General features: G+C 47.0%; 3 protein-coding genes across 4 annotated transcripts in view; 2 read left to right on the top strand and 1 right to left on the bottom strand.

Annotated features, from left to right (window-relative positions):
* Window positions 1-24: 24 nt before the first annotated feature.
* Window positions 25-4,921, bottom strand: pkmyt1 (protein kinase, membrane associated tyrosine/threonine 1). The gene is made up of 8 exons (XM_084485421.1): window positions 4,812-4,921; window positions 3,515-3,961; window positions 2,871-3,108; window positions 2,187-2,466; window positions 1,913-2,019; window positions 1,591-1,763; window positions 1,099-1,316; window positions 25-815 (listed from the first exon to the last, which is right to left on the bottom strand). The coding sequence occupies exons 2-8, from the start codon at window positions 3,893-3,895 to the stop codon at window positions 470-472; spliced, it is 1,743 nt and encodes a 580-aa protein (XP_084341547.1). The 5' UTR covers window positions 3,896-3,961; window positions 4,812-4,921; the 3' UTR covers window positions 25-469.
* Window positions 4,922-5,050: 129 nt separating this feature from the next.
* LOC311366643 (elongin-B-like) lies at window positions 5,051-9,188 on the top strand. The gene is made up of 4 exons (XM_084485439.1): window positions 5,051-5,114; window positions 5,894-6,028; window positions 6,347-6,455; window positions 7,882-9,188. Exons 1-4 carry the CDS (start codon window positions 5,112-5,114, stop codon window positions 7,992-7,994), a joined length of 360 nt encoding a protein of 119 aa, XP_084341565.1. The 5' UTR covers window positions 5,051-5,111; the 3' UTR covers window positions 7,995-9,188.
* A 582-nt stretch (window positions 9,189-9,770) lies between these two features.
* The window catches only part of LOC311366513 (transforming growth factor beta-1-induced transcript 1 protein-like), a gene marked incomplete at its 3' end in the record, with an annotated part of 9,459 nt that continues 5,192 nt past the window's right edge, over window positions 9,771-14,037 (top strand). The window contains exons 1-3 of one of the 2 annotated variants that reach the window (XM_084485299.1): window positions 9,771-9,925; window positions 12,868-12,912; window positions 13,640-13,797. In XM_084485299.1, the coding sequence (XP_084341425.1) occupies window positions 9,913-9,925; window positions 12,868-12,912; window positions 13,640-13,797 (216 nt within the window). In that variant the 5' untranslated portion in view covers window positions 9,771-9,912. The remainder of the gene's footprint in view (window positions 9,926-12,867; window positions 12,913-13,639; window positions 13,798-14,037) is intronic. The other variant, XM_084485300.1, reaches the window with a different exon arrangement.

Here is a 14,037-nt window from a genome sequence, read left to right as displayed (position 1 = left end):
GTGGCTGATTTAGAGTAGGTTTATTTATCCTCGGTGAACAGCGAGTTGACACAGTAAACATCTACAATACATTCAGCCCAAACATGCAGTAGCAGCAGCAGACTGGACTGACACACAGAAAAGTGACATGCTTTGAAGTTAAAAGTGTCAAATAATCAAAACACATTAAATCCAACATTTTCTGATACAATTCAAAGATGAACAGCACGACAAAGTCAACAGCATTGTTCTACAACAGAGGCTTCTTTAAATAAGCTCTTAGCTTATTTACATTTTGATCCCTCAATAATAATAATCCCCTTAAAACAGATTCACTCTTTAATTCAGGAAACGTCATGGCAGTGGGGGTTGTGGCTATGGCTGGTCGTCGTGGTGGTGGTGGTGGCAGCAGGTTGTCGTCGTCATGGCAGGTTGTGATGGCAGCGGGGGTCATCGGGGACCACAACGGGGTTAGGGTCCTCTGGCCTCCTCAGCGCAGGTCCTCTCGCTCCGTGTCCTCAAACAGCCTCAGCAGGTTCTTTGGTTCGATGCTCAGGTCCCAGCTCAGGGTGCCCTCCACCACCTCGCCCCCGAGCCCGAGTGCCAAGCGCCGGCTGGACACGCCCCGTTGGGAACGGTGGCTGCCCGGGGAGTCCGGGTACACGACCGGCGTGCCGCTCCTGCTGTGGGCGAAGCGCGATGAGTGCTGGGTGGGGGAGGAGGAGGAGGAGTGGAAGCCGGCGGCGGGGGCGAGGCCTGGGCTGGGGCTGGGGGTGCGGAGAGGTGACCTCGGGAGCGGGGTGGAGGTGCTGCCCATAGACAGCCTGGAGCGGACCCTGCAGACACATACACACAACCATATAGAGACGGGTCCTTACAGAGTAGGTAGAGGTTCAATAGTGAGTTCGACAGAGACAGGTAATTAAGGAGAAGTTAAGGGATACTTACTCCTACTAGTAGACATTGGGGCTTGAACCCGGAACCTATTTGCTGGTAGTTTAACTTTTTGTTTGTCTCCAGATTGTATGACAAGCATACATTTTTATGGGATACTAATAATATGCAGTTTGTTCTTTATTACTACAAGGGTATGCTCAGATATATGGGTAGTGGTGTTACCTCTGTGGGAAGGAGGGGGAGAGGTCCATGGAGTGTTCTAGGGGTTCCTGCAGGAACACGGTGTCGTCCTCTAGACTTGCGGCGTTGCTGGTGAGGGGCAGGGCGAACTCCTTCTCCCAGCTGTCCCTGGGAGGGGTGCTGGGGGTGGGGGTCTTCCAGCTGGGCAGCCAGGGCAGCCTCAGGAACAACCAAAGCCTCCAGCTGAACAGCATCGTCGACTACACAGGAAACACATTCCCGTTCGACTCGTTAAATGGTGTGGTTGTTATGGAACATCCTGGAAGTCAATTGGTGTTGTGGGCCATACTAGAAGGGAACTTGTGGAACCATCAAAAATTAAACTGGTATTATGGGACATTCCACAATCTAACTTCAGCCTGAACTGAAGTTAACCTGTGCTGTTGGAATTCTACAAGTTAACTTAGGTTCCTGATACATTTTCTTCCAAGTAGCCCTGGTTATAACATTTCTATGGAAGGTCCCTGGTCTGACCTGATAGAGAGAAGCCAACCAGAGGGCCGTCTCCTGGAGGACAAGGGAGAGACGCCTCCTCCACAGGCGTCTCCTTAGAGAGGGGAGGGACAGGAGCTGAGGGACGCTTGCTCTCTCCAAGGGCTCTGAAGCTAGCATCATCTTCAGCACTGTCTGCAGCTCATCGGAGAGGACTACACAACACAACAACAACAACAACAACATGGATCAGGGGTCTGATCCAGAAATACACTTCTACAAGCCCAATTCATCGCACACAAAACCCAAGTTATATGAAGAGAGTAGAGGAGGAGAGGAGAGGTGGAGTGAGTGAGGGACCTACCGTTGGTGAACTCTGTGGGGAGACAGCCCTTCCGGAGCTGCTGCCAGCCCTCTCCTCCCTTAGGAACCTCCATGTTACAGACCAGCTCCAAGATGGACACCCCCAAACTAACAGACAACACATAAGACAAGAGTTTACTGCAGAGAAGAATACAAGTAGACTTGTATTCGAACATATGTTTACATTTATCAGCCAAAAACCAATGACAGCAGGTCAACACTCACAAACCTTTACCTTTCACTTGATATTCAGTCACATGGACAGGTGTGCTCACCTGAAGACGTCGGCAGCAGGTCCGTATTCTCCCCTGAGCAGTTCCGGGGCCATGTACCTCGGATCCCCCTCCTGCGCGTCCTCCCTGCCCCGCCCATTCACTGGACACCCCCCTCCCGGCTGCAGCTCCATCATCAGGCCAAAGTCCCCCAGCTTCAGGCGTCCCGACCTGGTGAGGAACACGTTAGCTGGCTTGACATCCAGGTGAACAAAGCCCTGAGAGTGCAGGTGCTGCAGGGCCAACAGCAGGTCACACAGGTAGGCCCAGGCCGTCGCCTCGTCTGGAGAGATAAACACATGGAGCGGGTGAACAACTTCCCCCGGATTCATTGAGGTCACCTGAATTTAAAGAGTAGCCCAGAGATACTGCTGTGATATTTATCTTATTTCATCATTGCTATTATCACACACACACACACACACACACACACACACACACACACACACACACACACACACACACACACACACACACACACACACACACACACACACACACACACACACACACACACACACACACGTTGTTTATTATGTCATTATATGTCTATATTATATGTAGTTCTTTATGTTATAGTCCTATATATAAAGACACCAGCCAGCTGGTTCTATACGTCTTGGTTCTATATGCTGTAGTTCCGTATGTTTTAGTCCTATTGGTTGTAGTGCTATATATAAAACTGACCTATGTTAGCAGGCTGGTTCTCTGCATGCAGCTGCAGGTTGGTACAGCAGAGCTCCGTCTGGATGTGCAGGCGGTCCCCCTCCTCCCAGGCCGCGATGAAGGCCAGGATGTGGGGGTGGGGTCCCAGGCGCTCATGGTTTCGCGCCTCCCCCACGCTCCATGTGCGTTCCCGACCTCCCCGGAAGCGGTGCACGGAACGCTTCACGGCGTACTGCCGACCGTCTCTGTGACTCAGCACCTGGGAACACACACACACGAGCATGCACACACACACACACACACACACACGAGCGCACACACACACACACACACACACACACACACACACACACACACACACACACACACACACACACACACACACACACACACACACACACACACACACACACACACACACGATGTCTTGTGTGTTCCGTTATAGTGTTCCGTAAAAGTGTTCCGTTATTAGCTTATATTACTTATGTGTCATTTAGCAGACGGCTTTGTTGAGAGCAATCAACAGTGAATTCAGATACATGTCATTAAGGTGCAGACATAAGGGAGCATAGACCCCGTGCCATTGGGTTCTAGGAGTCCAACAACCTAACCACCAGGCTACCCTCTGGCCTCACCAGGGGGACAAGGAGGACCCCGTCTCTCACCTTGTAAACCTCCCCGAAGGAGCCGCGCCCAACCAGGCCGAGGTGGGTGAAGCACTGGGAGAAGAAGGACTGCTGCTTGGCGGGGTCGTACAGCGAGGCTGGGGGCTGGGTCTCGCTGAGGGAGCGGGACAGTGGGGACCAGAGAGACGGCCGGGGGGTGAACACCCTGCTCACAGACCCACAGCAGCCCTTGGCCGAGGGCCGGGGGGGCAGGGTGCGGGAGAGGCAGACGGGGGAGGAATGGGGGGAGGAGGACATGGAGGTGGAGGAGAAGGGGAGGCGTCTCTTCTTCAGGGAGAAGGACTGCTCCGCGTGGGCGAAGTGCACCGGGAGGGGCAGAGGGGTGGTGGACAGGGTCGTCTCTATGGTGACGGACATCATTCTGTCAGCAGGGGCCGGCGGTGGGGGGGGGGACAGACAGCCGTCAGCTCCTCTCTAGGCAGTTAGCTGTAACCATTAGGACAGGGTGGGGTCAAGTTTGATTAGGGAAAACAACTTTTTAAAAAAAACCTGAAATAATATAGCTGTTAACAGGAGATAGCTGACATCAGACGAAGGAAACTAAATATAAATGTTTTTTTTTTTTTCTAAAAATAGTAGGCTACTGGAAATGCCAATATTTAACTTTTTCCTTTGCTGGATTCATCTTACTTTAAAACGATGTTTGTTCACGTAACAAACATCGTTTTAAAGTAAGATGAATTAACATATTATCTGTCCGTTTATAAAGGACAGTATCGAACTCTGGGATTAACATATTATGTTAATCCCAGAGTTCGATACTGTCCTTTATAAACGGAGGAGACTGGACTGACCGAAACGAGTCAGCATGACCATCAGATCCACCGACAGGTTTGACAGGACGGATCAGAACATTAGCAAAACTCATTACATAAGAGGTGGGGTAAAGGTTCTCGTACTGGGGTGACGTCACTTTGGTTAAAAATAACGACTGTCTGGTTATCAAGTCAAATAACAAACAACTGAACTGAGTCAGCAGCCTGTACCTCTACCCGAGTCGTTTGCCACACGCACACATGGCATTCAATAAACTCTATAATAATAATAATAATAACTCTATAATAAAGAGGCCCGGCGGACAGCGGCCACGTTACGGTGGTGCGACAGCAGAGAGTCGCCCTCTGGTTCCACACGTCGACGTCTCCCGTTAACCCCGCGTACACGTCTACCGTACACGTCAACAACACCACCACCAGCTCGAAAGTTTAACTATCTTCGACAGCAGCGACAGACCAACAGCGACGACAACGCCAAGACACTAAACTGTTAACGTTACCTTCTGAGATCGGTTTTCCGGTGTGTTGTCAGCGCTCATCGTTCACCGTTCACCGATAATCCGAGGCGGCTCGCGACGACCGGATTCAAATAAGTGGCACCCAAACAAACTGCTCGCGCCAAATCTCGAAGAGCTGTCATCATCATAATGCCCCCGCCCCCTCACGTCATCCGCGAGGCGACGCTTTTTTTTTTCGGGTGACGCGCTTACGTTTATTTGGATGACTTTGCGCATGCGCGTTGCAGGTCCGGGGCTCTAGTCGGAGCCAGAGGGTCGGAGCTTGCTAGCTTAGCACTCGACATGGTGAGTTTACAACACGTTATTATCGTGATTATGATCGATTTAGCACAGCAGGTGTACATATATTAAAGTAGCCATCTCTGGGGAAGAGGTGAATGTTGCAAGAACATTCGATTATGTCTTATTATATGTGATGTTTTAATGTTTTAACAGGCTACCAGGTTAGCTTTACTTGGAGCCACTGCGGCAGAGCGTATGATAAAGTCTTGCTGATCTAGTTCTTAATATTTCGGTTCGCAGTACGTGGAGAACCACACTACTTTATGAATCCTAGGGGTCACAGTAGCTCAGCTCAGCTCAGCTCAGCTCAGAAGATTTTTTATAAAAATGGCTGGCAGAAATAAAAAACAAACACGAAATTTCATTAAAGAATAAACTAATGTGAAATGATAGACAGCTGCGTATATACGCACAAAACTGACGTAGAATTTGCCTATGCATAAATATATAACTATCGAATTTCTAGTGAAATGTTATTTACATACACACTATCTTATCATTACACCAACTAGGAGGTCCCTAAACACTTTCTGTTTCAGCCAGTAACGTTATGATGATAGTTTATCTATGAACAGATAATTTCAGGCTTCAGTTTCAGTTTCAGTTCTTTGCGTTGTTCAACATGGTAAAAAAAAAAGGAATACATTTAAGTTAAACCAACTAAAACACGAAATTACTGAAATGAAATACAGATAGAAAAAAATGTGCTAAATAGATGAAAAAAAATAAAATTATGTGAGGATGTGATACGGAACGTGAAACCTTTTTCTATTTCCTACCAGGACGTCTTTCTAATGATCCGGCGTCAGAAGACGACCATCTTCACGGACGCCAAGGAGTCGACCACCGTGTACGAGTTGAAGCGCATCGTGGAGGGCATTCTGAAGAGGGCCCCGGAGGACCAGCGCCTCTACAAAGTGAGTCCGGGGCTTTCTCCTCCCGTGTCAGTGTCAGTCCTGTTCTGTCATCAATCAATCAATCAATCAACCGCAACTTAATCCATACAGTGTGTGCTAGACAAATTCATTCATTCTGAGACATCTTTCATGTTGGCTTTAATGAGAAATAGAAACTGAAATCGGTGAAAGTGCCCCCAATGAGGATCTTTAAAAAAAAAAAAAAAACGGATCAGAACAAGCAGAGTATGTAAACACTCTGACTGTCTTGTTGCATTTTCAGTGTTGCACATACACAACACACTCAGTGTCGATATATCTTCTCCTCTCTCTCACCAGGACGAGCAGCTGTTGGAGGACAGCAAGTCTCTGGGAGACTGTGGCTTCACCAGTCAGACAGCCCGACCCCAAGCGCCCGGTACCGTTGGCCTGGCCTTCCGCATCACCGGTACGTCCTGCTACCAGGAAGCACTCACAGAGAGAGATGCTTCTCAAGGGCGTGTAAAGTTATGGAAGGCCTAGCATGAAGAAGCTTCTCATGGGCTTGTAATGTGTAAGCATCGCTAACACTAAAGGATGTTTCCCAAGGGCTTGTAATATAATACCAGGCCTAGCATGAAGAAGCTTCTTATGGGCTTGTAATGTATTCGCATGGCTAGAAAGAGGAAGCTTATTAAGGGCTTGTACAGTATCAGGGGGATTGTTTAAGATGAGATGCACTTTGTCAATACCAGATGTGTAACGAAGGCGGTTGTAATGTCTAGTGCCTAGTTGTGTTTTAGTGTTGAGATAATGCTGTTGGTCTGCAGGTTGATATCATGTGACCTCGGTATGATTCATTAGCATGAACACATTTCCATGGCTGAACACCCAAGCAGACCAAGGCGTGTCTTCTTTAGAGCTTTGTTTCCTTCCTAATCTTGAGTTCCATATTTGACAAAAGGTCATCGCAAACTTCTCAGGAAGTTTTGTTGATGTTAATTCACCGTGAATTACGCAAGCTGCGTTGGTGTGCTCTATCACAGCCTTCTCTGACAGGTAAAACAGTTTTCAGTCCGTTGTTAATCAGTGTTTGATTAAGTTAAACTTTGAATATGGTTAACCTGTGGCTAGCAAGCGACTGTGAGTCTGTAAAACGAAATGTCCATGAGAAGCTAGGTTTGGCTTTCCAGACACAACGGCAGTTTACGTAATCTCAAATTCAATACTTTTCAATTCAATACTCAAATTTGTTTTCCTTTCCTCCTTCCCTCAAATTCTTTTCTTTGCTGTCTGCCGGTATTGCAGCATATTTATGAATTATTAATCCATAAAACTGTTCATTATTTTATTTTCACTGCTACTATATCAGAGTGGAATGTGATTGTGGGTTGGGTTGTCCAAAGGTCAGCACCAAAGTAGAAAATATTTTAACTGAGCAACTTGAAGATGGGCTTCTTCCAGCTTGGCATTGGGCTCATGGATCTTGGAGTGTAGCAGCACCCAGGTTGCGCTTTATCAAATACAGAATGAATGGCAAAGCAGATACTGAACTATTTTTGGAGCTTTTCATGGGCATATGACTTGCCACCTGTAGTTTCTGATGTTGAGCCTGTTCTGCTAGTAACTTCAGTAGCCTCCAGAAATAAAAATCCAGATTCACACTTTGCGACGTGTCAGGCTCAACGTGTGTTAACATGTTCCTTTTCTGTGGGTTTGTGAGCGTGATGTGTTTTCTTGGGATCTTAATCAGAAAGGGTTTTGTCGCCAAGCAAGCGTTCACATGCAGAAGGCCTCACCAACCCGATCAACGTGACCGGTAGATGTCTGGCCTGTTCCTTGCATGATCTCATTGTGTGCGGCCTGTTCCCTGTTCCTCTCTCCCTCTGCTCCAGACGAGATGTTCGAGGCGCTCCAGATGGAGAGCTTCTCCAGCCCTCCAGAGTTACCCGACGTCATGAAGCCACAGGACTCCAGCAGCACGGCCAGCGAGCAGACCGTCCAGTGAGGGGTGGAGGGAGGGTGGGGGTGTGAGCCGTTATATCAGTTAAATCACAGGACAGCATTGGGGAGAGAGGGCACTTTTAGATGACTCAAACGGAGCCCCGCTTCTCCTCCTGGTACCTCCAACCCTCCCCCCCGCCCTCTCTCCCTCTCTCCCTTGCACATCACTTCTGGTTAGCCTTCTCAGCCTGTCAGCTCCTTTAGCCCGGCTAGCATGCCCACCCATCTATCTTTATTATCATGTTGATGTATTCAGGAGACGGTTGGTGGTATCTGTCTTTCAAGTTGGCTACAGGGGGAAGGTACCTGTCTTACTAGTGAACTAGAGGGGGAAGGTACCTGTCTTACTAGTGAACTAGAGGGGGAAGGTACCTATCTTACTAGTGAACTAGAGGGGGAAGGTACCTATCTTACTAGTGAACTAGAGGGGGAAGGTACCTATCTTACTAGTGAACTAGAGGGGGAAGGTACCTATCTTACTAGTGAACTAGAGGGGGAAGGTACCTATCTTACTAGTGAACTAGAGGGGGAAGGTACCTATCTTACTAGTGAACTAGAAGTTTAAGTTGCCTCTTGCAACTTAGATGCCTCTTAGATGCCTATCTTTCTAATGATTTCAAAGGTGGAGGTACCCATGTTCCTAGTGAACTTGTTATCTTCAACTTCAGTAGAAGATGGATATCTTCCCAGTAGGTACCTGTTTCTAGTGAACTAGGACTTGAGCGTATCTGTCTTCCTAGTGGTCCTACACCGCCCCAACCAGTCTGGTTGGGTGGTGTAGGACCACTAGGAAAAGAGAGCGGAGAACTTTCCATCCCAACCTTTTAATTTTGCCAAGCGTGACTCTCTGACCTCGGCAGGAGGCCCTCCTCAACACTGTAAATGCTGTTTAGTTTTATTTAAAGCTCCTGTGCTGTCATGTCTCTAGTGTGACCCCAAGCTCTGTCATGTCCTGTTTTAAGAGCCTTTTTTGAGGAATCATAGCACTGAGAGCTAGGTGGGCCGTTACCGGAACCAGGGGTCCAGTTTCAGTCTGTTGGGTTCAACAGGTCTGGAGAAGGACCAGGATGATAAACTCATGTCTCGTCACCACACCATGCGTGGCACATGTACACCCCAGCCCCCAGACCCCACCCCCCCATTCACAATATGAACATAGCTTGTAACTGTGAGCTCAAATAAAGTTTTTTCTCTTTTTTTTTTTACGTTGCTGAGATTTGTTCTGTTCTTGGTTGATGCTGTTTTTAAAAGTTATCTAAAGCCTTATCTCTGGTATTTGGTATACGTTTTGTGACATTTTTAGATTCATGTTTCAATGTTAATCTAGACACGCATCGTTGTGGGCGGGGATGAAGTCGGAAATAATGTCCTGGGTTCAGTTTAATCATCTGAATTAAACTGCTGTGGAGCAGACTGACTGTTGGCTCGAAACTTTAATTTAAATAGAAAAATACAATGCACACATTAGTTAAATTTTAACCATTAACACCGAAAAGTATATGGGTGGCCTCCTGCTGGTCTTGCCCTTCAACCGCAAAATCCTTAAATTTCTAACCCAAATATGGTCTAGGAATGTCAGGGGTGACGTCATGTGTCCGGGGAATAGAGGGGGGGTGGGTGGGTTACCGCAGGGATGTGACCACGCCTCCTCCGGTTTGAGCCCGCGGTAGCGCGTTGAACGACCAGCCCTCACGTTATACTACATTACATTACATTACACAGGAAGGGGAAAGACGGAACGCCCTCCTCTCTTATTCCGTGAATAACGGGACGGAGTTTTTTATTCAGGGGGCCAGCGTAGACAATAGCGCTAGTCTATAAAGTGTTACCAGACACCGGGAACTGCTCTGGAAAAGAAGAAAACTGGTTAACGGTGGCACTATTTTCTCTGTACAAGCGGTGAAAGAGTTGAAGCTGTAATTATGGATGATTTGGGTATGTATAGCATGTTCATGTGAGCGGTTCTTACTCAAACATTGTCTTCAGAAGCCGCGCGTCAAATAAAGTGAGGAGAATATCTATGTAGGACAAAATAAAGCTATAGTCTACGTCTTCACGTAAAAGTGTTTTAACATAGAAATATCCACATATTTGAGAGGTAAGATAACATATTTTTCTCTGGTTTATTGTCAGGGTAGAAGATGCCTACGACTTCTATTCCGTTTCAGGAAAAAAAAAAAAACATGCTTGAGTATTTTCTAAACGAACCGAGAAAGAGACTGAGGTTTGATCAAGGTGTCGAACAGGACCTACCTCAGATCACTGTTCAATACCACCCATGGGGATGGATGCTATTCATCTGAATACATGTTTGCTTTGCCTCTTCAAACACACGCACACGCTCACAAACGCGCGCGCGCGCGCGTGCGCGCACACACACACACACACACACACACACACACACACACACACACACACACACACACACACACACACACACACACATAGAGAGAAACAGCTTTATAATGTCCTTGTCAGAGGGGTCTTTATTTACTGAAAATGTAATCAAGTCCTGCTGATTCGATGTGAAGAGCTGCCCAGTCCATTAGTGTGTTATCAACACAGCCGGATGGACAGTCTTCTATCGTAAATATCTTTCACTTGGTCCCCTTTCCCCCGTGTTTCTTCCTTCACATGCTGCCGTAGAAAATGTAATTTGTTTGGCGACGAGTCTTGTCGATGGAAATAGACCAGCGCTGTGGTGCTGTTTCAACAGAGGAAGCCACAGAATAGAAAAGTAAGGGTTGGAGGAGACACTGGAACTGTGACTAGATGGCCCAGATGAGGATTCCCATGATGCAATGCTTTTTCTCAGATCTTTATCCTGACCCCGACCACACCTAGACTCTTGACCGTCTCTAATCTAATACCTGAACTTAACCATCTCTAGCCTAATTCCTAATCTTAACCATCTTTAACCTAAGACCTTAAATAAACCATCTCTAACCCAATGCCTAAACTAATCCATCTCTAACCTTAACTAATCCTCTTAAACCTAATACCTAAACTTTACCATCTCTGATCTTATACCTAAACTGAACCTCTAACCCAATACATAATATTTACCATCTCTAACCTAATACCTAACTTAACCAACTCCAACCTTATTGCTAAACTTTACCCTGTCTTACATAACACCTAAGCTTAACTTCCTCTAACATAACACCTAAACTTAACCATCTGTAACCCTAACACCTAAACCTAACCCTCTCTCACCTAAACTTAACCATCTCCAACCTAATACCTAAACCGAACCATCCCTTATAGTACCTAAACCATCTATAACCCTAATACCTCAACTTAACCCTCTCTGACCTGCAGTCTAAACTTAATCCTTGTTCCTCATGATGGTGGTGGACGCGGTTAGTGGAGGAGGGTAATGGTGATGATGATGATGATGAATCGATAATGATGATGTTGGAGGAAGAGGTAGTAATGGCGGTGGGTTAGAGTGTTCGCTGGAGCTCCACTAGCAAATCTGGTAGTCTGAGTGCTGGCTCCTAGTGGGGGTGGTGTTGGTAGTGAGGGTGGTAGCGGTGGAGCAGGGGGGTGATGACGTTGGGGGAGGTGTATTAGTTGTAGTGCCATTAGTGGGGGTCCAGTCTGGCGTAGCCGGAGGGAGAGTGGTGGTGTGAGTAGAGGGTGGTGTGATGGTGGTGGGCAGAGTTAGTGGGGGGGGTATAGCGTAGCGTAGCCAGCGGCAAGGTGAAACGGAGGAACATCTGTGTTGGATTGCAGCGCTGCGTGAATCAGAGCTCCAGGGGCTTGTTTACGCTGCATTTCCTTGGTGACTGCGGGCCATGGCTCTGAGTGGGAAAGACCTCTCGTTGGTGCGACCGCCGGCCAACAGAAACAGCACGGCAGGACTCTAAATATGGTCATCTGCATCCAGCCACACTCAGCTCCTTATAAGAGCAGGACACACACTCTGAGAGGTGTGTGTGTGTGTGTGTGTGTGTGTGCGCGTGTGTGTGCGTATGTGTGTGTCTGTGTAGTGTGTGTGGTATTGGAGTTTGTGTGTGTGTGTGTGTTGGGGTTGTTTATGAAAGAGAGACTAAGAGAGAGATAAGGGGAAGGGGAAAGGGGGAGAGTAGTGGGTCAGTATTTTCATATCCTAATTATTTCAGAACGCAAAACTGGGAATGACAATGAGTGGATCTGTTTAATTTCTTGACCATTGCAATATCAGCCAGAGATAATTAACTACAATCTGTTATTGCCTTGGGGATGTCAGGGATTCCTTTATGTGTAATAATGAACCCACATCATCCAAATCAATAGGTTTAGGACCCTCATGGAATGTAAGGCGTGAGACCTCCTGTTTAAGTCTGCCTTTTAATTCTTGTCTCTTATTTAAACTCTCTCTCCTTCATGCTATTTGGAATTGGAAGTTGGACATTTTAACTTTGCTTCCGAAGTGCGGTTATTTTCATGCGGCTGTTTGTTCCTAACCCTAACCCTGTTTCAAAATGACAAGACACTTCCCTCGAGAAAAACACAAGTCTTATGATGCATGAAATTAACATTTCAGAGCGAGGGGGGGCGTATCTGTGGTGAGGTCACGCACCCAAGGGGGCGTGTCTGTGGTGATGTCACACAGCAGTGTGATAATGCCCTCTCTCTGAAACTTCCCGTCGGTCAGACCTCCAAAGGGAAGTTTCCTGCAATGTCACTTCCTTTTGGTGGTCTTTGATAAGCTCAGCCTTTATTATCTGATACCTGCACCCAACTTCCAGATGCTGAAGTAGTGTGTGTGACCGGGCGCTTTGTGTGTGTGTGTGTGTGTGTGTGTGCGCGTGTGTGTGTGTGTGTGTGTGTGTGTGCGTGCGTGTGTGTGTGTGCTATGCTCTGGCTGACGTGTGTGTGTCTTTCTCTAGCAGGGCCTGAGAGCTACCCACTCAGTCCTCGTGTTGTTGTGTTTGGTACGTAACCTGTCTGTCTGTCTGCCTGCATTTCTGTCTGCATGTCTGTCTGCCTGCCTATCTTTCTTTATGTTTTCGGTCAGCCCATCTATCTGTCATCTATTCAAATAGTCCTGCATCGGCTCCAGCCCTTCTCTGCTTGCTTTGTCTGTTTGGTCAACCTACATCTCACTCACCTGCTTCACTAACCAACAAATCATGTGTCTATTAACTACCACACTCTTATCTAAGACATGGTTAAGCTCATGTATTAGCTTATAGATGTTTAAGTTAGGGTATCAGAGATGATTATGTTTATAAGGTTAGACATGATTAATCTAAGGTCAGTGTTGCAGGGATGGATTATTGAGAACAGAAAGACATTGTAGGGACAGTACAACCCTTGTGACAGGGTTAGTGTCACATTGACCTGACTATCTATCTATATGATTGATTATTATCTATTATCTCAGAGTCATTAAACTTCTAGTTTTACACTTAAACTCTCCTTCTCTATTCTAGTCATCCATCTATCAGGGTCTATCTATTCCCTTGTCCTCCCTATTTAACGACCTCCTTCCTCCTCTCTCTATCTCCCTCTCGTTCTCTCTCGCTCTCCTACTCTCCTACTCTCCCATCTCTCTCTCTCTCTCTCTCTCTCTCTCTCTCTCTCTCTCTCTCTCTCTCTCTCTCTCTCTCTCTATATATATATATATATATATATATATATATATATATATATCTCCAGATGCTCTCTTAGCCGACCTGGAGAGCACCACTTCACCCGTGTCTCGGGGTCCTGTCTTGTTGACCTCTGAACCCCAGTCCATCTCTGACGCTGCCTCAACGGGCTCCAGAGACTCCGCCCAAGACCGCCCCCCTCCCCCGGCCTACACCCCCCAGCAGGTAGGTGTCCGGCCTATAAGGAGATGATCTGTACACATTTTAGAGAAGATGCTGCCACCGTCACACCATCACAATGTTGCCACGGGAATGTGTTGCTGGATGTTTTATTATGGTATGTCTGCCCTGTAGTCGCTGACACACAAAAACACCCTAAATGTGAGACGAGGAAGTTATGAAGCAAGTTAGCAATATACATTTAAACATATATAAATGTATAGAACGTATAACAACATGTAAAAA

This window comes from Micromesistius poutassou (genome assembly GCF_964030765.1).
Source record: "Micromesistius poutassou genome assembly, chromosome: 21".
NCBI lineage: Eukaryota > Metazoa > Chordata > Actinopteri > Gadiformes > Gadidae > Micromesistius > Micromesistius poutassou.
Note: the sequence above shows the minus strand (reverse complement) of the source record. Positions and strands in the feature narration are given on the sequence as shown.

Bases quoted from the DNA above. Each gene is read 5' to 3' on its own strand.
- pkmyt1 (XM_084485421.1), bottom strand. From the start codon at position 3,895: ATGATGTCCGTCACCATAGAGACGACCCTGTCCACCACCCCTCTGCCC. The intron at 2,020-2,186 runs GTGAGCACACCT...GTTGTCTGTTAG, and splicing joins CCTGCTGCCGACGTCTTCAG to TTTGGGGGTGTCCATCTTGG. The intron at 1,317-1,590 runs GTCAGACCAGGG...TTTCCTGTGTAG, and splicing joins GGTTGGCTTCTCTCTATCAG to TCGACGATGCTGTTCAGCTG.
- LOC311366643 (XM_084485439.1), top strand. The intron at 6,029-6,346 runs GTGAGTCCGGGG...CTCTCTCACCAG, and splicing joins AGGACCAGCGCCTCTACAAA to GACGAGCAGCTGTTGGAGGA. The intron at 6,456-7,881 runs GTACGTCCTGCT...CCTCTGCTCCAG, and splicing joins CCTGGCCTTCCGCATCACCG to ACGAGATGTTCGAGGCGCTC.